The sequence below is a fragment of the Miniopterus schreibersii genome (assembly GCF_964146895.1).
Source record: "Miniopterus schreibersii genome assembly, chromosome: 8".
NCBI lineage: Eukaryota > Metazoa > Chordata > Mammalia > Chiroptera > Miniopteridae > Miniopterus > Miniopterus schreibersii.
The window spans coordinates 82084539-82110655 of NC_138109.1; the positions used below are offsets into that span (position 1 = coordinate 82084539).

A 26117-nucleotide genomic window follows, 5' to 3' on the forward strand; every position below is an offset into this window, starting at 1 on the left:
AAACCCACAAAGGATTGAATGGAGAAAAGTGAAACAGGAGCGAGAGCTGCTGTGACGAGCTATGCTACAGACCTTGGTCAGAGACTAGTTTAGCTGTTTCCACGCCTCATACTTCAGCAAGCAAAACAGAACCCTAACCGACCAACATGCTCAGTACTTCTGTTTATGGATGGGCTAACTATTGACTCTCCTTGACTTGAGTATTTATTGAAAATCCTTCTCTAAGACTACCTTGCTAGTTTGGGAGAAACCCATGTTAAGCCCAATTGACAGTTTTTTGATTTTAAAGATCTAACTATTCTAAACCCAGGGCAAGCAAATGTTTTCTTAAAGGGTCAAACAGTGAATATGTTAGGCTTTACAGGCCACAGGACTCCACCTTGAGAGCTGCCACAGACACACTGTAAACAACTAGGTGTGGCTGTGCTCCAATAAAACTTTATTTACAAAAATAGGCTGGTGGGCAGGAATTGGCCCATGAGCCATAGTTTGCCAACTTCTGGTTTAGAATATCTTTATAATAAAAAATACTTCTTCCATACTTTTTAAAGTCAGAAATTCTCATGGAATATTATTATTCATGCAGTCAAAAGGGGCACTGTCAATTATTTTTTATTAAAGTATTATATCCCCAAAAAAGCTGCATCAATTTGGGCTCTACTAATTGGGAATTGGAGATGATATACTTTAGACTATGTTGAGGTTGACTGCTACACCATCTATAAAAAGAGTGTCTGCTCCCTGTGATAGCAGGGCAGAAGGGCACTGATGCCCCACCTACTTAAGAAAATAAACTCACTTAAAGCACTACAGCAACTATCGGTATAAAATGACCTACTTATTAAAATACATCAGACTGAATCTTTACTTAAAATAGTTTACCTTTAATTACTATATGTGTGAAATCAATAGAACATTTAAAACTATCATAAAAATTCCTACTGTTCTCTAATTCAGACTGCCTAGCCTTCTAGTCAGTAAAGTTTTACTGAAACATGAGATATTCATTCATTCATTTATAAATATTTATTGAATGCTTATTAGCAGACAGACGTGTTAGATGTGGAAGATTTAAGAAATCAAGACAGTCCTACCTTTAGGGAATTCTCAGTCTGATAAAGAATCTCCTCAGGAAATAACAATTAATTGTGATGAAACAACAATATTATTGCCAAATTAATCTAACATTAAAATTAATTTTCAAGTTTCAGGAAATGCTACAAGAATCAGATATCTTATTACATCATTACCACATATACCTCTATAATTTTTTATTAAGTAAATAAAATAAAAATATCATTGATTTCCAGATAGATAATAAAACAAAACAAAGTGGTATATGCTACAAGGTTATTTAATAAACATGTAACAGAAGCCCTGATAGCAGAGATTATGTATAAAATAACCCTATTTGTAAGTTCATAATACAGATACCTGGAACAGTTCTGAAGAAATGCTAACAGTGGGCCTGAAGACAGAGCTGGGATTCAGTGAGAGGGAAAGAACTTCTACTTTTCTCCTTACACCCTCCTCTACTGTTTGCTTTTCTTTTAAATAAAAAAAGTATTAATTTTAAGATAAATTTTAAAAAAACAAAGTGATTAACATAAACAAAGACAACAAATAGTCCTCATCAGACATGTAAACAGAGGATTTGGAGGGGAGTATATTTCAATTTATCTTTTCATTCTATAACTAAGAATGCCTTTCTCTACCCTAACCTTATCCCAAACAACTGACTTTACCTGTTTTTTGCAGGTAGAAAGGTTAAGGGGAGAAAGGCACAGAGAAACCCAATGTGTATAGACATGTTTGTGACTAAGGAGGCAAGGACCATAATTTGCACACTTCTTGAGCATCCCCCATACCACTGCCGTAAGCAAGAATCACCAAGGTCTTCCTCTTCCCTTTTTGCTCTACTAGGGACACCCAGAACCACAAAACTTAATTTAAAAGTGATGCTGGCTGCTTGTTAACTATTTTCCTTTCAAACAACAGACATGACAGACTGGACTTTTACACTTTCACAGCTCACCCTAGGAATTTTTAACCTATACAATTATGAAATAAAAATGTACTGACATTAGATGCTTTACAAACCTGTCACTCTAATCTTTTTTCATGACGCTGTTTAATTATGTGGCTATATCATCACAGAAAATTTCATTAAAAAGTTATAAGCATTACTAGTTGTTGGGCAGGACACAACCTATAACATTGGACTTATCATTTATTCTCAAGCTAAAAGGCTATGAAATTTAACAAAAATTCTTAGATTGCACAGATAATTTTTAAATAGTAAAGAGTATACATGTTTTGTGAAGATTTCTCATACTTCAGTAAATCAGAAATAATGATAGGAATAAACAATTTCTCATTTAAAACCCAGTATTTGGAAAAGGAGACAGCATATTGCTAACAGCCTCAAGGAAAACTGTAAAAAGAGAACAAGACAATACAAACAAATACGGTTTACTGAAAAAAATCTGACAGTGATTCTAAGTATAAGATGCTGGAAGCCAGAAGGGGGCACGTATGGCCAAAGATGGAAACTAATTCAGTCCTGTTTCCCCAGAACTAAGCCAGGCGTCTGGACCTAGGCTGACTGGAGGAGGAGACCGCAGCATCTCCTGTTCTCTGGGGATAGAAGTCCTTTGTGGCTGCATTAGTAGAAATTTACTAATAGTTTCTTGCTGTGATGGTTGATAATGAGGCACCCAAAATACTCCAACTTCTCACTCGAACTGTGGTAACAGGTGATGATCAGTTTGGTGCAATACCATCGTGAGGGAGGTCGTCCCTGTCCAGATCCCACGGCTATGTCGGGTTTGCCTGTTCTCCAGAGCTCTTTCCTCTCTCAGTGAATTGAGCTGATGATGTAATACACTTAGAACCGCAGATGCCTTTACTACCATGGTACAAAATCATCAAAGTGACCTTTTCACAAGACATTGTAGATGTTTTAGTCAATGATGGACCACATATACAATGGTGGTCCCATAGGTGCAACGGAGCTGAAAAATGCCCATGACGTGCTGGTACAGCACAGCACCTCACTCCTGTGTGTGCTGAGGCTGCACAAGCAAGCCCACTGCACCGCCAGGCATAACAACTTAGCACATACAGCTACGTACAGTACACAGCACTTGATAATGATAATAAATGACTATGCTACTTGTTTATGTATTTACTATGTACTTTTTTATCATTGTTTTAGAATGTGCTCATTCTAAAAAACAGTGATTTCAAATATATTTTTAAATATGCTCTAGAAGCACAGTAATTTCTGGATGCCTGTTTAAATGGAATATAAAGAAAAACTATTGAAATATCCAACTGATTCAAAGTAAAAATATATAGATTCTGCAAGTTTAATCTATGTAAATAACAGTGAATTCCAGAAACAAGTATTAGTTTACTACTTATTCCTTTGCATTCATACAAAAACTTCCTAATATTTAGGTTGAAAATATGCTTGATAAGACCTACAAATGAAAATGGTAAAACTGGAACAATGTTTGGTTTTTCTTGTTGGGGGAAAAAAACACCTAAAAAACTTAATAAGTAATTAAGGCTGGATTTTCTTCATTTACCACTTCTGACATCCATAAGAGTTAAAATGTGAAATTATCCACAGTCTATACAGTACAAATACAGAATATACATGCAACTTTTTATTACTGGCTTTTTCATTACTACACTTACTAACCTCTTCTAGGACTCTCGTGGTTGAAGAGAATACCATTCACGGCGAAGAGATTATATGCCTCACGGAAATTCACCACGATCCAGTAGGCATACAGTTTGGCTGCCCCTGTGGGAATAATTTTTAAAAAGCAAATAAAAGATAGTGATTATTACAAAAGACAGTGTCTTATTATTAAAAAGCAGTGATTTTCACTCATCTTAAGTCACAACTTGCAAGAATTACAATCTGTAATGTATCAAGATAGAAAAAAAAAAAAAGTCAAAAGCCAAAGACAAAATAAAGGTTCCTTTGCCAGTTAATCAAGTGTACAAGGAAATATTTAAGAACTGCTTACTTCTGTAATATCCATGGTTCTTTCTTCACAATCTAACTAATTTCAACTATAGCGTGTGCCATCTATCAAGTCGACCTTCTTAGATTTTATCCCTTTTCTTAGTATTAAGGAATTAGAAAGTGAAAAATATGGGATCTTAATATACTAGCTGCTTAGAAATTTTATCACTGAAGTCTTTTATTTTGTTTTTTGTTTTTGCTTTTTTAAGGGTTTGAACTCAGGGAGACTTTCATTAGGAGATAAAAAAACATGAAACCTTATCACTTCAGCACGTGATTCAGAAAAACGAATCATGTCTGGTCTAATTTTCCTTTCAGAGTGATCTGTTTGAAAGGGTTGAGTGAACATGAATTGGTGAGGTGAGGTGGTAATTTCTCCCTGGAGGCAATGGCATCAAATACTGCAGTTAGCAATGTATAAAGGTATGCTTCTCAACAAGTCTAGTCACTGTAGTCTACCTTAATGTTCACTTCACACCCAAATGACTTCAGCCACGAGACACGCACAGAATCAAAGCAGACACACACTTGCTGACACCCAGAGCGCGGCGCACGCGCAGGGGGAGTGCAGGCATTCTCACCGTATGGGGACCGAGGGTAAAAGGGAGTGGTCTCCTTCTGGGGTATTTCTTGCACTTTCCCATAAAGTTCACTTGTTGAAGCTTGATAGAACTTGACAGAATTGATAAGGCCACAGGTCTTAACTGCATCCAGAAGCCTTAAAGTGCCAACTCCATCGACATCCGCAGTGTATTCGGCCAGGTCAAACGAAATCTGGAGACAGCAGAAGGCAGTGCCACATTAAGGGAACGGCAGCAGAGATGCGGACAGGGTGATAAAGACTTTTTACAATTTCACATACATAGAAAAGCTACACTTCTGAGAAAATATCTCCTAACAGAATAAAAGTGTGGACATCATCTATTTCTAACACCAAATGGAGCAAAACACCTTAAGAAGCGTCTATGGGTAAAATGAAGAACACTACAGCCACACCTATCACGTCCTAACTCTAGGCTGCAGGCCCCAGGGCAGTGTTTCTCAAAGTGCAGACCCCAGCTCCTCGAGTCACCTGGGTGTTCCTGGAAGATAAAGACTGAACCAGTTGGGGAGGGAGGAGGTGAGGACCTGAGAAACACACATCTGTAACGTGTTCCAGCTGATTTTACACACAGAGAAGTTTGAGAACATGTGCTTTAGAATAGCTGATTAGAGAGAATTGTTTTACTTTTTATTTTAAATGAGATACAACAATGACTTTTTAGTATATTATATATATAAAACAGTATACTTATGAGGCATATTGAATACTGCAAGCTGTTGATGGATATTAAGCTGAATGATTTCTAACCACAGGGTGTTAAGGGATAATTCAGATTTTGCAGTTCTAACATATTCTTTAAAAATAAATATGATGTATGCTTTTTTTCTTAAATTATTTATAAGCACAATAAACAAATTTACCTAATATTCAAATCACCTAAAATAATAAGGCTGAAAATCTTTGTCACTGGTCTATTTGCTGGCCAAATACGGCCAGGCACTGTGCAGACCTGCTTCCTGCTGCCTGGTACACGACCTCCGTGCTGACCTGGAAGAAGCCCTCTGGGTGAGAGGTCACTGGCTTTCATTACTGCCAGGTCCTGGTGTCCCCCAAAGCAGAACCTGCAGCCTGTCCATGCACAGGGCACTCAGGGAACAGAAGCAATAGCTAACCAGAGCCCTAGCTCAGACCACTAGACTCATGTCATGCAAGCCTGCCAACAAAGCTCACAGGGCAGCCAGGAGATAAAACCGTAAAAACGTGTTTCACTCACAAACTTTTAATGCCAAGAAAGCACAACTGGGGCTATTTTATTCTTTTTTAAAAAAATATATATTGTGATAAAACTTATATCCCATAAAGCTCACACTTTTAAAGTTTACAACTCAGTGGTTTTTAGTATATTCATAGCTCTATACAATCATCACAACCATCTAATCCTGAACATTGCATCATCCCCAAAAGAAACTCTGTACCTATCAGCAATCACTTCTCACCTTCCCATTCCCACCCTGACAACTACTAAACAACTTTCTGTCTCTACCCATTTGCCTATTCTGGACACTTAATATGGACAGAATCATATACTATGTGTCCTTTTGTGACTGGCTTCTTTCATATACCATATCTTCATTTCTCTTGGATATGTACCTAGGAGTAGGGTCATCTGGTAACACTGTGGAAGTGTCAGACTGTTTTTCAATTTCACATTCTCACCAGCAGTCAATGAGGGCTCCAATTGCTCCACACCCTACCTAACACTTGTTGAAGTCTTTCTCTTTGATTATAAACATCCCACTGGGTGTGGTATCTCCTGTTTTATTTTTATTGAGCTAGATTTGACAAATGTATGTATTATGAAATTATCACCACGATAAGTCTAGTTAACAACCATGATCACACATAGTTAGTAAATATTTTTCTTGTGACGAGAACTTTTAACACCTACTCTCCTATAGTAACTTTTAAATGTACAACAGAGTATTATTACCTATAGTCACTATGCTCTACAGTACATCCCCATGACTTATTTATTTTATAACTGGAAGTCTGTATCTATTGACCACTGTTACCTATTTTGCCCACTGCTTACCACCCCCTATCCTGCCTCTGGCAACCACCAAAATGTTCTCTGTATATGAGTCCATTTTCTTCCTTTTTAGATTCCACATGCACGTGAGATCTTAACGTATCTGTCTTTCTCTGTCTGACTTATTTCACTTAGCATAATGTCCTCAAGGTCTATCCATGTTGTCCTAAATGGCAGGGTTTTTCCTTTTTCCATTGATGGGCACTTAGGTTGCCTCCATATCTTGGCTATTATCAATAATGCTGCAATGAACATGGAGGTGCAGATGTTGGAGTGTTTTCATTTCCTTTGGAGAAATCCCCAGAAGTGGAATTGCTGATACATTTGGTAGTTGTGCTTTTAATTTTTTAGAAAACTCCACGATGTTTTCCTTAGTGGCTGTACCAGTTTACATTCTCACAAGCAGTGCAAGTAGTTTATCAGGACTACCCCATCCATTCTCCTTCTACTTTCTCTTTACATACAGTACTCTTAACCTCAAAATACAGACTGGAAAAAAGAATACACATTGAAAAAGTTCTGAGATCTACTATAACCAAACATGAAAGAAGAAAACAAAAATACCCTTCCCCCTTCATACTGGCGTGTAAGCTTCATAGGGGCAGGAGTCTTACCTATTTCTGCTCATCGTTAAATTCCCTAGAATGACATACTGGTAAAAATGCACCTGGAATTTAAAAATGAAAAGTCAGCCTGGCCGGTATGGCTCAGTGGGTTGAGTGTCGACCTATGATCCAGGAGATGGCAGATTCAATTCCTAGTCAAGGCACACGACCAGGTTGCAGGCACAATCCCCAGTAGGGGGGTGTGCAGGAGGTAGCCGATCAATGATTCTCTCTCTCATTGATGTTTCTATACCTCTCTCTCTCCCTCTCCTTTCCTCTCTCTGGAATCAATAAAAACATATTTAAAATATAAAAAAATAAAAATGAAATGTCATTTGAAGAAAAGTTCTACTTATTTTTATTTATTTATTTAACTCTCCTACAACTGTTAATAGAACTATTATCTTCTAAAGCAAAAATAAATTGAAAAAAGGATTTTAATAAAACTTTGAATAAAAAAAATTCAAATACAGAAAAAAATTTCATAAAAAACTGATGAATATTTCTAACTTCTTTCAGGATTTTCAGTTGAAACAAAAACGAATAATACATGGATGAGTTTAAAGAAAGGCAAAACCATGTCAGAAGAAATGGAGTGGCAAGACAGCACAGCAGTTAGGAACTGCGACGCTAGGTAAGACTTCAGGGAAACCTATCCACATAATCACCATAAGTCTATGCTCCCACTATAGGGGCTGAAGAAGATGGAACTGAGAGCTTTCATGCAAGTGTCCAAGAAGCAACTGGTGATATACAAAAACAAGACATGTTGATAATTATAGGTGATTAGAACACAAAAGTAAAATAATGTCGAAATGAGGCAAGTGATTGGCTCGTGGATTTTTGGGAAGCCAGGAACTAGGCAGTCACATAACATGTAATTCACACAACTGAACAGATGACTGCACACGTTAACATCACCACAAGGCAGAACATCACCACCGCAATACAGAAATCAAACAAACTACGTAACTGGAAGCAGGAGGTGGAGAAGCTGTACTCTCTGCCAGAGCAAGACCAGGAGCTGATGTGATGCTGACCACCAACTGTCCCCATCAAACCTAGAGGAAAGCTGAAGAGCATGAGAGGAAACACAGTGTTCAAATGTAATGGAAATGCGCTCCTCATGATTTGAAGTCCAGGTGAAAAACTAATTTGTACTGTAAACTTAATTGATTGAGAACCAAAAGAACTGTAAGCTAAAACTAGAAGTATTACTAGGGAAGAAGGTGAAAAACAATGCCAGTAGTAAAAAGAAAAGAAAAATCGAGATGGATGACAATAGACATCAAATGGCCACCACCAATAGATCAACAAACAACAAGGGTTGGCAAGGGTGTGGGGAAAAGGGAACCCTGGTGCACTGTTGGTGGGAGTGCAGACTGGTGCAGCCACTATGGAAAGCAGTATGGAGTTTCCTCAAAAAATTAAAAAATGGAACTGCCTATGACTCAGTGATTCAACTTCTGGGAATATATCCAAAGAAACCCGAAACACTAATTTGAAAGAATATATGCTCCCCTATGTTCATGGCAGCATTATCCCAAGTGCCCATCAGTAGACGAGTGGATAAAAAAGCTGTGGTACATTTACACAGTGGAATACTACTTGGCCATAAAAAGGAAATTTTACCTTCTGCAACAGCATCGATGGACCTGGAGAGTATTATGCTGCGTGAAATAAGTCAGTTGGACAAAGATCATAATGCCATATGGTCTCACTTGTATGTGGAATTTAATGAACAAAATAAAGTGATGAACAAAATAAACTGACCAAAAAAAAAAAAAAGAGAGTGAGGCATGGAAAGGCATGGATACATGGAACAGACTGACAGCTGTCAGAGAGGAGAGAGGTTGGGGGACTGGATGGAAGAAGATGAAGGGATTAAGCAAAAAACCATTAATACACAACACAGACACAGAAAACAATGTGCTGACAGCCAGAGGGAAAGGAGGTGGGCGTTGGTGGAAGTAGGCAAAGGGGGCAGCAAAGGGGGAAGATATGGGGACAGAAAGAGACTTTGCTTGGGGCAATGGGTGTACGATGCACTGTGCAGATGACATTTTGTTGAGTTGTACACTTGAAACCTGTATGGTGTTGTGAACCAATGTCACCCCAATAAATTCAATATTCAAAAAAAGAAAAAACACACTGCTGTAAAAAAAGAAACGTAAAAAGATATCACCCAGAAGCATTGGTCCTTTTCCAGTTCACTTCTGATAGAACTGTAGTTACTCCTGGGATTCTTATCTCATTCTTTAAATGATTATTTTTTATACTTTCTTAAAACATCGAAAGTCTTTCCAACCATCCACCCAAAGCACAATATGCTGTTATGCTAATTACTGTCATGACTAAACACCATTGCAGTTTTAAAAAAAGATGGATCACAGTAGAAAACATGAAAAATTGTTAAAGACAGGTAAGAGGCAAAAGTTAAATGTGACAGAACACTGAAGACAGGTTTTTTCTTTTCTTTGCAATTCCCTAATGACATGATGCTGAGCATCTTTTCATGTACTTACTTATCATTTGTAAATCTTCGTTGGCGGTATCTGTTTAAATCTTTGGCCTATTTTTTAACTGGGTTGTTAATTTTCTTTTTTATTTTAAATAATTTTTTATTTTTCAATTATAGTTGATGTACAATTTATTAGTTTCAAGTGTACAATCCAGTGATTAGACATTTATATAACTTACAAAATGATCACCCCAATAAATTTACTACCCAACTGACAGCATACATAGTTATTACAATATTATTGACTATATTCTCTACGCTGTACTTTACATCCCATGAGTATTGTGTAACTACCAATTTGTTTTTCTTAATCCCTTCACCTTTTCCACCCATCCTCCGATGTCCCTCCCATTTGGGAACTGTCAAAATGTTCTCTGTATCTACAAGTCTATTTCTATTCTGCTATTTTGTTTTATAGATTCCACTTAAAAGTGAAATCATATGGTTGTCTTTGACATTTCACACAGCACAATATCCTATAGGTCCATCCGTGTTGTTGCAAGAATTCTTTTTTTAAAATGGCTGAGTCATATTCCATTGCATATATGCACTTCTTTTCCTATTCACCTATTGATAGACACCTGGGTTACTTCCATATCTTGGCTATTGGAAATAATGCTACATTGAACATATGAGTGCATATATCATTTTGAATTAGTGTTTTTGGGTTTCTTTGGATAAATACCCAAAAATGGAACTGCTGGGCGCTTCTTTGTCTATTATAGCTCTTGTTTTAAAGTTTACTTTGTCTGGTATCAGTATTGTTCCCCCGGCTTTTTTATTTTTTTTCCATTTACACAAAATATCTTTTTCCATCCCTTTACTTTCCATCTGTGTGTGTCTTCTGATCTGCAGTGAGTCTCTTTTAGACAGCATATGTAAGGATCTTGTTTTGTTATCCCTTCAGCCACAGTATGTCTTTTGATTGGAACATTTAATCCATTTGCATTTAGACTAATTGTTGATAGATATGTACTTATTGCCATTTTATTTTTCATACTTTTTTATCCACCCACCCTCCTCCTCCTTCTTAAAAAAGACACTAACATTTCTTGTAATACTGGCTTGGTTGTGACGAACTCCTTTAGCTTTTTCCTGTCTGGGAAGTTCTTTACCTGACTTCTATTCTAAATGACAGCCTTGCTGGGTAGAGTAATCTTGGTTGTAGGTCCTTGTTTTTCACCACTTTGAATATTTTGTGCCAATCCCTTTTGGCCTGAAAAGTTTCCATTGAGAAATCAGCTGAGAGTCTTATGGGCCCTCCCTTGTAGGTAACTACCTGCTTTTCTCTTGCTGCTTTTAAGATTCTCTCTTTGTCTCTAACCTTTGGCATTTTAATTATGATGTGTCTTGGTGTGGGCCTCTTTGGGTTCATCTTGTTTGGGACTCTCTGTGCTTCCTGGACTTGTATGTCACCAGGTTAGGCAAGTTTTTCATCATTATTTTTTCAAATAAGTTTTCAATTTCTTGCTCTCTCTTCTCCTTCTGGTAGCCCCATGATGTGAATATTAGTATGCTTGAAGTTGTCCCAGAGGCTCCTTGAACTATCCTCATTTTTGTGGACACTTTTTTCATTTTGCTTCTCTGATTAGGTGTTTTCTGCTTCCTTCTCTTCCAAATCACTGATTTGATCCTCTGATTCATGTACTCTACTGTTGATTCCCTGTAATGTATTCTTCATTTCAGTTATCAGATTTTTCATTTATAAGGGGTCTTTTTATGTATTCTATCTCCATTTTTATGTTTCCTATATCTTTGCTGAAGTTCTGACCAAGTTTATCTACTCTTCCCCTAAGTTCATTGAGCATTCTATTAAACAGTGTTTTGAATTCTGCATCTTGTAGATTGTTTATCTCCATTTTGTTTAGTTTTTTTTCTGGATATCTGTTCAGTCCTTTCATTTGGGACATGTTTTGTCTTCTCATTTTAGCTGCCTCCCTGTATTTTTCTCTATGTATTAGGTAGAGCTGGTACATCTCACTGTCTTAGTAGAATGTTCTTATATAGCAGGTGTCCTATAGGGCTCAGTGGTGCAGCATCCGCAGTCACCAGAGCTGGGTGCTTCAGGTGGATACCTCCCCTGCCCCATGTGGGCTGTGTGCATACTCCTGTTGTAACTGAGTCTTGAATGCTGTTGGCACATCAATGTGAGGTATTTACCCCCAGGCCAATTGGCTTCAAGGACTGGCAGTGACCACAGTGAAAGATCTGCTGTGCAGGAGCAGGAATAGCTTCAGTGAGGCTCTGATGCCTGATGAGTCTGCCCCTTGAGTTTGTTGTTCATAGAGGTAGGTGGGTTGCCCATTGGGTACACTGGCTTTGGGGCCTTCTTGTAGAGGCATAACAAGGTTAGCTGCCAACTGTGCCCTGCCTGAGGCAACATGGCATAAGCTACAAAGTGATCTTCAGATGGCTGCTACTTGTGCTGGGCTTGGAGGTTCCCTGGGAGAGGCCAATCTATGAACCAATGCCAGCTGCTACTGGTGCTAGTCCTGGGGCCAGTTAGCAAGAGGTCTAGGGCACACCGAGACCAGATGCTGCTTGTTTGAGGTTTGTGAACCTTTAAGAGGTTTCAGGAATGTCTTCAGCATGAGCCAAGACAGGCCCATTTATAAGAAAATGCCACTGGAAAAGGCTTGGGGGCCTGCCCAGAACCCTAAGAACAGTTTTTCAAAAACTATCACATAGGGATAAAAAAGCTATTGCAATAGTCAATATAAGGAGATAGAAAAGAACAACAAAAAAGGAAAAACAAGATATCTCTACCAGGAGACTCAAGAAATAAAAGGAAAACTTAAACCTAAAATAGCATTGCTGAATGACCAACAACAGAAATTTTATCTGACCAGGAAAAAACAAAGGGAAGGTGGACACAGTATATTGAAAATCTATACAGAAGAGCCAAAACGATGACATACACCTTTGAAGAATATTCCTATGAGAAAGAACCTATAATTCTAGAAAGTGAGGTAAAAGCTGCCCTGAAAGTACTGAGAAGAAACAAATCACTAGGGGTAGACAAGAGACCAATAAAATTATTTCAAACCATGAAGACTGATTCTATCAAAATTCTAACAAGAACATGTCAATAAATATGGAAAACAAAACAATGGCCTACAGACCGGAAATGTTCAACATACATCCCTATCTTCAAGAAAGGAGATTCCAAGAAGGGCAGTAACTATAGGACCACTGCTCCTATTTTCCACACAAGTAAAGTGATGCTCAAGGTGATGCAGCACAGGCTCCTATCTTACATGGAGCAAGAAGTGCCGAAGTTCTAGCCAGCTTCAGAAAAAGAAAAGATACTTGGAATCTAACTGCAAACATCTGTTGGATACTGGAGTGCTCCAAAGAATTTCCAAAACAGCTAAACTCCAGTAAAGCCTGGACTGCATGAAGCACGAAGAGCTGTGTGTTGTTCTGAGAGAAATGGGAATGCCCCAACACTTGATTGTCCTAATGCATAACCTGTGCTGTGGACAGGCGGCCACTCTAGGCAAGGTGTCAGACAAGAGTGCACTTTATCTCCGTTTGTTTAATCGGTATGAAGAACATATTACGGAAAAAACTGGGCTACATTCCGAGGAACAAGGAGTGAAAATTGGTAGAAAAAATGTTGATAGCTGAAGATATACACATGACACCATCTTACTGGCAGAAAGTAGCAGTCATGTGAAACAACTTCTAATAAAAGTGAAAAAAAAAATTGCCAAAGCAGAGATGCATTTGAATACCAAGAAGCCAAAAATCATGACTATAGAAGAAGTTGAATAGTTACAGCAAAAGAATGAAACTGGACTGCTTTCTTATTCCATATGCAAAAATTAACTCTAAATGGATTAAAGACTTGAATGTAAGACGCAAAACCATACAGCTCCTAGGAAAAAACATGGCAGTAAGCTCCCTGACTGAGGTCCAGGTGGTGATTTTTGAATCTGACACCAAAAGCAAAAGCAACAAAAGCAAAAGCAACAAAAGCAAAAATAAACAAGTGACACTGTATCAAATAAAAAGTTTCTGCACCGCAAAGGAAAGCATCAACAAAATGAAAGGGAACCTACTGAATGGGAGAAAATAATTGCAAATAATATATCTGATAAGGGGCTAATGTCCAAAATATATAAAGAACTCATACAACTCAATGACAACAATCACCCCCCCAAATCCAATTAAAAAATGGGCAGAAGATCTGAATAGATTTTTTTTTTTTCAAAGACATACAGATTGTCAACAGGTACATGAAAAGATGTTCAACCTATTAATCAATCATTAGAGAAATGTAAATCAAAGCCACGATGAGAGATCATCTCACACCTTCTAGAAAGGCTATTATCAAAAGACAAAAAATAACAAATGTTGGAAAGAATGTGGACAAAAGGGAACCCTTGTGCACTTACATTCCTGGTGGGATTGTAAATTGATATAATCACTATGGAAAACAGTGTGAAGGTTCCTCAAAGAAATTAAAGATAGAACTACCACATGATCCAGCAATTCCACTTCTGTGTATTTAGCAAAAGAAAATAAAAACATCAATTTGAAAATATATCTGCACCCCCAGGTTCAATGCAGCTTTATATGCTATAGCCAAGATATGCAAAAACATAAGTATCCATTGATAGATGAATGGATAAAGAAATTGTGGTACATACACACACACAGTGAAATATTAGCCATAAAAAAATTAAATCTTGCCATTTCCAACAACATAGATGGACCTTGAGGGCATTATGTGAAGTAAAATAAGTCAGAAAAGAATGAAAAATATCATATAATCTCTCTGAAATGTGGAATCTTCCCCCCTAAAAGAAAACCAACCAAGCTCATAGATACAGAGAACAGACTGGTGGTTGCAAGAGGCAGGGAGTAGTGGGTGGGATAAATGGGCAACTGTTTGGTTTTTCTTAGTTTAAATACATTGAAAAAATTTAAAAAGTAGTCAATAAATCTCTCTTAGAACACATATCCATACCACTTATAAGCTCTTATCTGGCATCTTTTTATTTTAGATGTACATATCCTAAAACCATTATTGTTACATCCTCGATTATTCTATAGTCTGAATTATTCAATAGATTCCTGACCTCTGTACTAAGTATCAAAATTCCTTAAACAGTTTTTTCTACCAGCTTGGAGCCTGTGTAGGCCTGCTGGGAAGAGGACCTCTCTAACGATAAATATGCCTGGAAGGCTGTGGTCCAAGGCCATTTTTGCTGGCTATAAGAGAGTTTCCAGAAACAGAGGGTGTACACAGCTCTTCTTAAAATCGAAGGTGTTTATACTTCAGATGAAACTGAATTCTCTCTAGGCAAGAAATGTGCTTATGTGTACAAAGCAAAGAACAACACAGTGCCTTCTGGTGGCACACTGAACAAGAGCAAAGTCACCCAAGAAAAGGTAATTCGTAATTCCTGCTCATGGAAACAGTGGCATGGTTCATTCCAAATTCTGAAGCAACCGGCCTGCTAAGGCCATGGACCAAGAATTCATGTAATACTGGACCCCTCAAGGATTTAAACTCATTGAAAAGTAAATAAATAAAATGGAGGGGGGAAAACCTACTTAATTACATTAAGGCATTAAAGTAACACTGGAATTGTACATATAAATTAAAAAGTGAACAATCAAATTAGCTTTGAGATCTACTTTATGATTTTTATAACTTTAAAATTCAAAATTATTTGATCACACGTATACAAAATGACCTAATATTCTCCAAGCTCTCTATTGGCAGCAAAGGATGGCACTGGAGTGAATAGAGGTATTATTTACATCAGGGGTATTTAACCAAGAGTCTTAAGATATTAAACTCAGGGATTAAAAATATTTGTTACAGATAATCCAGGGATGACTACAGGATTTAATATCTGCTGCCAGTTACTACTGCTTAGATTATGGTAATTGGCAGTGTTCTCTGTACAAACAAAATAACGAAGAGGTTATAAAAGTTCAGTTGCGCATAAGGAGGCTAAAGCACAAAAGAAATCTTAAAGTCTTCATCAATATTATAAAGCATGACTTTTATTTTACGACTACTATAATTACAGTTGGAATGGCCACCACTATATGTAACATTAAAATAGGAACAGAACACTTATCTTTCTATCTAAATAGCTAATCATTCTTTAGTTAATAGACCGACTGAACAAAAAAATGAGACCTCAATGAAATTGGTTAAATGAGTTTGAGAAGCTACAACATGGCCTTAGTTATGAGAGTTCTTTAAGACAAGAAACAGAGCTAAAGCTTCTAGGCAGAAAAAACAACTAGTATAGGGAGCTTTACTTCCAATGACAACTGGCATATGCAAATGTCCGTAAGTCACAACATGTAAGAGACCATCCCAACATGTTATGTGGGTGATACAGGTTTGTCCAACTATCTGAAAGTAGAGAGTTCCCAGGAAACCTTTCTTAAGCCTAACTGGTATAAAGTGAAGGAGAACTTTATTTCCAGGTTAGGCAAAAGCTACACTTCACCTCCTGTCTAATGGATGCACAAGATAAATGGAGGTAAAGCACAGATGCTCACAGACCCAGTTCAGAGAGCTCTGCTGCCTTGATGCTGAGAAGCTGAGTGTGGTTCCAGGAAGGAGCCTGGCAGTGCCACTCTTCCTGCTTGGGGTGCACACGCTGCATCTATAGTGGCTGCTGCAACACAAACACTGAATGCTATTCTCACTTTTTGCATTTTCTATAAAAGCAAAAATCTTTAGATTTCTTTCAGTTAGCAAAAGCAGGTATTAATGTAGGTCTTCTGTAAAAGTGAAGTGGCATAATGCAGACTTTCAGGAAGTGGGGAACACCTGTAAACTGTTTTCCATCCCTCCTTGGCTCCATTCTTTTGACCTACTCTCTCTTATTCAAAAAGCATACATGTATTATTTTCAGAGGGACGATACAGAAAAAAAATCTAAGGATGGGAGAAATATACAAGTCTTACTTAAATAAGTAAGCCCTCAGAAGAAACCTATATGTTTTGTTAAAAACATTTTATGGAAAGCCCTAGGAAGAAGAACCAGGAGCTCAAAACAAACAGGAAATGAATGGCAAGCAGGGGAAAAGGTGCATTCATTAAACTGGAATAAAATTTAAGTGATCCTTAAGAAAAATAAGGCGTGGTTCAAGGACAAATCCAAAATCAATAAGAAGTGCAAATATCTAAGATGGCAGCAGATTAGGTGGAAGCTACACTCACCTCCTTACAGAGGAGGCCACATCAAGACTGGTGGGAAGTGCGGAGGTGTGGAGGCACAAGGGCTGGCTGGGCATTCATGGGTAGCATCTAGTTCCGGAGGGATATCAGCTGCCAGGGGATTCCCTGTGAGAACTGTGGTGACTAAACCCCAAGTAGGGCTCCCCAGCCCAGAGCAACAGAACCATGTAAGGTGCTCACATAACATCTGGGCACTAGGGAGACATGGTTAGAAACACAGACAATCATTTAAAGGGCCGACACACAAAATTTTGTTCACAGCCAATCACCCTGGGCTTCTGTGGAGGGAGGGCAAAGCACAGTAGAGCTGCGTGAGGAGAAGTCAGGGGTCTCTGGGAAGAGAGTTGAAAGGTTAGCTGCCAAGATCCTTGTGCTGAATCATTCCCCCATACTGCAGAAGCCATCTTTCTGAGCATTCCCCCTCTATGCAGCAACAGCCTGGAGGGGAGCAACAGCCCACCTGTTGGAATCCCTTTCACCCCACCCTGTGGAGCCTACACACAGCTGAGTACAACCAGAGATTCTTTAAGTGACTGAGCCTAACAGACAGCCTATAGGCAGAGACAAATCCCTGGGAGCTTTGAGACTTTTGATGACCTGCCCATGGACCCAGTGCTAGTAAAAGTAGACCTTGAGGAGCACTTTGGTCCTTTCCACATGCACCCAGACCCAGCAAAGGGAGCCACAAGCTGTGAACCGATGATCTTGTCAAACAGGTTGCCAGAGCCAGTCACAGACCGTCTGACATTGGCCTGCACCAAAGTCCCTATGAGGAGGCCCAGAACCAATACACTTAGTGGCCAGCTTCAAACAACAACACAGCAGGACACAGTAAGCTTCACAAGCAGCATATCTACAAGGAGGTTGATGGAGGCACCAAACCCTGCTGAGGCAAATTCTACTTCACGTGATCAGCACCTGCACAGCCCCTTCCATACTGTCTTAGGGGTTAAGCCTCAATGTCAGCCAGCCTGAGGGTCAATCCCACACATGAACAGGCCAATAGCAATCAAAACTCAATTGCAAGAGTAGGGCCCACATAAACCACACAAGGGAAATTCGTAGAGCACCCAGTTCAGGTAATCAAGGAGACTGCACCACTGGGTCCCACAGGACACTTACTACAGAAGGCCACCCTACCAAGACTTGGAGTGGTAGTAGGACTACCTAATACATAGGAAAAAACACAAACAGGCAGCAGAAGTGGGAGACAAAGAAACAGGCCCCATATGTAAGAAAAAGAATTATCCAGAAGAAAAGCTAAATGAAATGGAGATAAGCAATTTATCAGACACAGAGTTCAGAGTAATGTTTATGAGGATGCTCAACAGCATGACATAGAAACCATAAAAATGGACCAGTGAGAAATGAAGGATGCCATATCTGAAATAAAGACTATACTGGAAGGAATAAACAATAGGCTCAATGAAGCAGTGGATCAGATCAGTGATTTGGAAGACAAAATAGAAAAAAATACCCAGTCTGAGCAGTAAAAAGAAAAAAGAATTAAAAAAGAAAAATAAGGGCTCAGCTGGCGTGGCTCAGCAGTTGAGCATCGACCTATGAGCCAGGAGATCATGGTTCAATGCCTGGTCAGAGCACATGCCCAGGTTTCAGGCACGATTCCCAGTGAGGGACATGCAGGAGGCAGACAATCAATGACTCTCTCATCACTGATGTTTCTACCTCTCTTTCTCTCCTTTTCCCTTCCTCTCTACAAAATCAATAAAGACATATTTAATAAAAAGTTAAAAAGAGAAAGAAAGAAAAACAAGAATAGCTTAAGGGACCTTTGGGACAACATGAAGCATAACAATATCCATGTCATGGGATACCAGAAGGAGAAGAGAGAGAGCAAGGGATCAAGAATCTATTTCAAGAAATAATGACTGATAAGTTCCCTAACTTGGTGAAGGAAAAAGACACACAAGTCCAAAAAGTGCAGAGTCCCAAATAAAATGAACACAAAGAGGCTCACACCAAGACACATAATAACTTAAAAATAAAAAGAGAATCATAAAAGCCCAAGAGAAAGGCAATCAGTTGCCTAAAAGGAAACTCCCATAACACTATCAGCTGATTTCCCAATAGAAACATTTCAGGCCAGAAGAGATTGGCATAAAATATTCAAAATGATGAAATGAAAGAACCTACAACCAAGGCTACTTTACCCAGCAAGACAATCATTTACAATTGAAGGAGAAACAAAGAACTTCGCCGACAAGAAAAAGCTAAAGGGGTTTGTTATGACCAAATCAGTATTATAAGAAATGTTAATGGACTGGCTTTAAGAAGAGGAAAAACAAACAAAAAACCCCAGAGGAACATATTTAAAAAGTGAAATGGCAATAAATACATACCTATTAATAATCACTTTAAGTGTAAATGGCTTAAATGCTTCTATCAAAAGACATATGGTAGCTGAATGGATAAGAAAACAAGACCTATATATATGCTATCTATAACAGACATACCTCAGAAAAAAAGATACACACAGGCTAAAAGTAAAGGGATGAAAAAAGATATTTTATGCAAATAAAAATGAAAAAAAGCTGAGGCAGCAATACTTATATTCAGACAAAATAGACTTTAAAACAAAGGTGACAATAAGAGTCAAAGAAGGACACTACATAATGATAAAGGGATCAATCCAACAAGAAGATATAACCCTTGTAAACATTTATGCACCCAACATAGGAGTACCTAACTATGTAAAGCAAATCTTGGTGGACATAAAGGGAGAGATTGACAGTAATACAGTCATAGTAGGGAATTTTAACACCTCATTGACATCAATGGATAGATCTTCCAGCAGAAAATCAACAAGGACACAGTGACCTTAAAGGACACACTAGATCAAATGGATTTAATTGATATCTTCAGAGCATTTCACCCCCAGGCAGCAGAATATAAATTCTTTTGAAGTGTACATGGAACATTTTCTAAGATAAACCACATGTTAGGACACAAAACAAGTCTCAATACATTTAGGAAGACTGAAATCATATTAAGCATCTTCTCTGACCATAATGCTATGAAACTTGAAATCAGTCACAAGAAGAAAACTAAAAAAGTCAAAAAGGCATGGAGGCTAAATAACATGTTATTAAACAATGAATGGATTAAAATGAGATCAAGGAAGAAATTAAAAGATACCTTGAAACAAATGAAAATAAGAACACAACAACCCAAAATCTGTTGGACACAGGGAAAGCAGTCCTAAGAGGAAAATTCATACCATTACAGGCCTATCTCAAGAAACAAGAAAAAGCTCAAATAAACACTTTAACTTCACACTTAAAGGAACTTTAAAAAGAACAACATACAAAGCCCAAAGTGAGAAGGAAGGGAATAATAAAGATCAGAGCATTAATAAATGAAATAAAGTCTAAAAAAACAGTACATAGCATCAATGAAACCAAGAGATGGTTCTTTAAAAAAATAAACAAGACTGGAAAATCTTGAACCAGACTCATCAATCAAAACAGAGCACCCAAATAAATAAAATCATAAATTAAAGAGTGAAGTCACAACTGACACCAAAGAAATACAAAGGATTGTAAGAAAATATTAGGAACAAAACTATATGCCAACAAACTGGACAATCCGGATGAAAGGGATAAATTCATAGAAACATCCAATCTTCTAAATCTGAGTAAGGAAGAATCACATATCTAAATAGACACATTTTAAGTAGTGAAATAGAAGCAGTAATCAAAGAACGTACAACAAATGAAAGTCCTGGACCACAGAGTTTTACAGGTGAATTTTACAAAACATTCAAAGAAGAACTAACACCTATCCTCAAATTATTCCAAAAAATTCAAGATGAGGGAAGACTCCCAAACTCACTTTATGAGTCTAGCATTATTCTAATTCCAAAACCAGATAAAGCATGACAGAGAAAGAAAATTATTGGCCAATATCCCTGATGAATGTAGCTGTAAAATCCTCAACAAAATATTAGCAAACTAAATCCAGCAATACATTAATAAGATCATACACCATTATCAAGTGGGATTTATCTGGGGATGCAAGGTTGGTACAATATCCGCAAAACAATAAACATGATATACCACATAAACAAAATGAAAGATAAAAATCACATGATCATATCAATAGATGCAGAAGTAGCATTTGATAAAATCCAGCACCCATTTATGATAAAAACTCTCAGCAAGGTGGGACTAGAGAGAACATACCTCAATGTAATAAAGACCATATATGACAAACCTACAGCCAACATTATACTCAATGGGCAAAGACTATAAGCATTCCCCTTATGTTTGAGAACAAGACAGGGATCTCCACTCTTACCACTCTTATTCAGCATAGTACTGGAAGTCCTAGCCACAGTGATCAGATGAGAAGAAGAAATAAAAGGCATCCAAATTGGAAAGGAGGAAGTAAAACTGAAATTATTTGCAGATGACATGATACTGTATACAGAGAGTCCTAAAGATTCCAACAAAAAACTACTAGAACTGATAAATCAACTCAGTCAAGTAGCAGGATACAAAATAAATATACAGAAATCAGTTGCATTTTTATGCACCAATAATGATCTATAAGAAGGGGAAACTAAAAAAAAAAAAATCTCATTCACAATTGTTTCAAAAAGAATAAAATACGTAGGAATAAACTTAACCAAGAATGTAAAAGACCTGTCTTGAAAAATTATAGGATAATGAAGAAATAAATTGAAAAAGATACAAAGAAGTGGAAGCATATACCATGTTCATGAACAGGAAGAATTAACATCATTAAAGCATCCATACTACCCAAACCAATCTACAGATTCAACACAATTCCTATCAAGACAACAGGGTGTTTCACAGAATCAGAACAAATATTCCAAAAATTTATATGAAACCATAAAAGACATCAAATAGTAACAAAGATCTTGAGAAAGAAGAACAAAGTTGGAGGAATCATGCTACCTAATATCAAACTATACTACAAGGCCATAGTAATCAAAACAGCATGATACTGTCATAAAAGCAGACACACAGATCAATGGAACACAGTAGAGAGCCCAGAAATAAGTCCCCGCCTTTATGGTTAATTAATATTTGACAAAGGAGGCAAAAACATACAATGGGTTAAAGATGGTCTATTCAATAAATGGTGTTGAGAAAATTAGACAGATACTTGCCAAAAAAATTAAACTAGACCACTTTCTTACACTGCACACAATAATAAACTCAAAATGAATGAAAGACTTAAATGTTAAGACTCAAAACGATAAAAATCCTAGTAAAAACATAGGTAGTAGAATCTCGTACATTTCGCATAGCAATATTTTTTCTGATATTTCTCCTCAGGCAAGGGAAACAACAAAAAAATAAATGGGACTACATCAAAATGAAAAGTTTTTGCACAGTAAAGGAAACCATCAACACAATGAAAAGACAACCCACTAAATGGGAGAACACACTCACCAATGATAAATCTAAGAAGGGGTTAATATCCAAAATTTATAGAGAATGTATACAACTCAACACCAAAAACACAAACAGTCCAATTAAGAAATGGGCAAAGGACCTGAATAGATATTTCCCCAAAGAGGACATACAGATGGCTAATAGACATATGAAAAGATGCTCAAGGTCATTAATCATCAGAGAGATGCACATTAGATATCATCTCACACCTGTCAGAATGGCTATTATGAATAATTCAACAAACAAATGTTGGCGAGGGTGTGGAGAAAAGGGAACCCTTGTGCACTGTTGGTGGGAATGCAGACTGGTACAGCCACTGTGGAAAGTAGTATAGAGATAACAAAAAATTAAAAATGGAACTGCCTTATTACCCAGCAACCCATGTCTGAGAATTTATCCAAAGAAACCCGAAACACTCATTCAAAAGAATATATGCACCCTATGCTCATTGCAGCCTTATTTTACAATGGCCAAGATTTGGAAGCAGCCCAAGTGCCCATCAGTAGATGATGGATAAAACGGCTATGGTACATTCACACAGTGGAATACTACTTGGCCATAAAAAAGAAGAAAATTTTACCCTTTCTGACAGCATGGATTGACCTGTAGAATATTATGCTCAGTGAAATAAGCCAGTCAGAGAAAGGCAAGTACCACATGATTTCACTCATGTGGAATTTGATGAACTAACAAGCAAAACAGAGACAGACTCAAATAGAGAGCAAGCAGACAGCTCTGGGGATAGTCGGAGAGGGAGCTGGGATTGAGCAAAAAAGAAGAGAGAAAGAAATCATGGACACGAACAACAGTGTGGTGATTTCAAGGGGGTGGAGGTGAAAGAGGATGGAGTGGGGACAAACGGTGATGGGGGAAAAAAGTGCAACCAGATTTAGAGAAGGCTGCTGGGAGATCCTGGTATAGAAGAAATGCAAAGATGCCTGAGAGTGCTGTAAGAATTCCTTCAGTCTGTGCTGTGGAAGACACAAAAGAGGTTCTGATTCTCAAACTGCTATTGGAAGTAGGTAGGTAGGTAGTAACAGTGGTAAGTAACTGGGCTGCCCCAGATATGAGACAAACTATAATAAAGATGAATCACTAAGATTGATGAGCATTCCCGAATTCATGAGTGACACAGCAAAACTATAAACACTGTGCTGAAAATGCCAGCAGATTACTCATATGACTTTAATCCATAAAAAGGTAACTGACGGTCAAACTGAAGGGGAACTGAAATCACCAAGCTCCTGGATGGCACTTACATAGTGAGAAATCTAGCAGAGAATACGATAGTGGGTAGAACCAATGCACAGTTAAGATATGTCAAGGCAGCCCTAGCCAGTTTGGCTCAGTGATTAGAGCGTCGGCCCATGGACTGAAGGGTCCCGGGTTCGATTCCGACCAAGGGCATGTGCCTCGGTTGCAGGCTTGATCCCCAGCACTGGTAAGGGTACATGCGAGAGGCAACCAGTCGATGTGTCCCTCCTTACATCGATGTCTCTCTCTTTCTCTCTCTCTCTACTTTCCCCTTTCTACTCTCTCTGAAAAGCGATGGAGAAAATATCCACGGGTGAGGATTTAAAAAAAAAAAAAAAGATATGTCAAGGCAGAAAGTAAAAGTGGCTTTGTGAGAGTCAGTATTGCCTCGTGACTTTTAAGGGATAAACAAGCACATGGGCAGGGAGGAGTAAGCGAGAAACCTGTGCATATAATTCACTTAGACTGCCAAAGGCCTTGACAAAGACCATAGCAAAGTGCATTTAACAACGTAACCACAGTAACCCTGCCCCTGGGAGAATGCCCTGCCTCATACGTGCTAAGAGTGGGCTCCCTGCTGCATCCACAGCATACCCACCCAACACAGTCAGAAACTTCCAGACACGACACTGAGAGTTAAAATAAAAACATGCAAGCCCAAAGAGCAAAATACAAAAAGCAGATCCTGTAAGTAGCTAGTTTAGGAAGTGTTCTTATTCAATGTTTTGAAAACAACTTGGGAAGAAAGGCACACTATGAAAATCTTCAAAGCTTCCACTGCTTTTCCACAAAAGTCACAAACAGAATAGTAAGGTCTCATGGAGCTATCTGAAGCGTTTCTAAAACAGCAAGACACTTCAAAATGAACCCCTTGAAGAGAATGCATTTAAGACAGGAGGGGAAAAAAAGAATGGATGGACTCATGTCCTCAGAGCTGTATTTCCTGAAGACATCAGGTTTTGGTTTGACACTAAAAGGCCAAGAAAATGTGGAGTGTCACTAAAAAGAGCAGAACAAACAGAGCAGGAGGCACTGTCCCTTTATGGAAGACTGATTATTGCACCATGGAGAATTTTCTTCCCCCCAAATAAGGCTTATAGAGGTGACAGTGGAAGGCCAAAGGGGAAGGGGTCTCAGCAGGATGGAATAAGAAAAGCTGACAGTGTGGAGGATCTTCCCAGTTGCCTCATAGGGTAGGCAATATTAACATTCCTCTTTAACAGACAAGGAAACTGAGGCACAAAAGGCTCAGCAACATGTTCACAATTCCACTACTGCCAAATAGAGATGGGACTCAAACCTGGCCAGCCTAGCTCCAAGGGCGCATTCCATATCCTCAGCTCCCTCACCTCTGATCCGCTCCTGACCATGGAGGGCAGGGTGGCCTAGACAGGGATGAAGGGCAAATGTGCAGAAAGGTGCACTTTGGGAAGGGGTTATAAATCTCCAGGTGAACTGAGGAGAGGTGTGATGTGATGGGAGTGCCTGTCTTTGTTCCAGTAAGATCATGGTCTTCTGACTGCACTGCATAGTGCCGTGGGTTGAATTATGTCCCCCCAAAAAGATATGCTGAAGTCCCAAGCCCAGTACCTCAGAAGGTGACCTTATTTGGAAATGAGGTAATTGTAGATGCAATCAGTCATGCTAGAGCAGAGTGGGCCCTGATGCAATATGACTGTGCCTTATAAGAAGACAGCCATTGAAGACAGGGGCACTCAGGGAGAAGCCATGTGAAGATGAAGGCAGAGATTAGATTGACCAGCTATAGGCTGAGGGACACCAGACTGCTGGCTACCCCCAGAGCCAGAAAGAGACACAGAAGGATCCCCCTTAGGTTTCAGAGGAAGCAGGGCGCTGCTGACACCGATTTCAGACTTCGAGCCTCCAGAGCTGTTAAGACAATAAATGTCTTTTTGTTTAAGCCATCCAGGGTGTAATATTTTGTTAGAGTAGCCCTAGGAAACCAATGCACCCAAGCATGCACTTTGGGTTTGTTTTCTTTCCTCTTACTCTACTCCCACCACTAGGACAACTGCATCTGTCCCCTAGTTTCAGAGTATCCCCAAAATGTATTCTGAACCAGCACTTCTCCCTGAACCCCAGATTCACACTGAACAGTCTACTGGACCTCACCTGGATGTTCTGTAAGCACCTCCATCTCACTCTGCCTAAAACTATCCACTGGACTGTCCAACCTCCCTCCCGCCTTCACTACCCATGATCGCCATCTCACTTGAAGAACATCACAGATACTGCTCCCCCTCCTGAGGCCTAAGGCAGCATCTCTTCTGTCCCATCGCCATTCTCCCAGGCCAGGACCACAACCCTTCACCCAGACTGGCCTCCAATGCTGCTCCTTGAGTTCAAGGAGGTTCCTGACCCAGGGGCTTTGCACTGGCT

At 38.7% G+C, this 26117-nt stretch overlaps 1 protein-coding gene and 1 pseudogene across 3 annotated transcripts in view; one reads left to right on the forward strand and one right to left on the reverse strand.

Moving 5' to 3' along the window:
• The window catches only part of GMDS (GDP-mannose 4,6-dehydratase), a 572762-nt gene that overhangs the window by 317707 nt on the left and 228938 nt on the right, over positions 1-26117 (reverse strand). For both annotated transcript variants that reach the window (XM_081144604.1, XM_081144605.1), the window contains exons 5-6: positions 4624-4816; positions 3710-3814 (exon numbers count right to left, since the gene is read on the reverse strand). In XM_081144604.1, coding sequence (XP_081000730.1) covers positions 3710-3814; positions 4624-4816 — 298 coding nt within the window. The remainder of the gene's footprint in view (positions 1-3709; positions 3815-4623; positions 4817-26117) is intronic.
• Positions 14984-15321, forward strand: LOC308560585 (large ribosomal subunit protein eL33 pseudogene; annotated as a pseudogene). Its single transcript has one exon. The product of its transcript is annotated as a large ribosomal subunit protein eL33 pseudogene (transcript).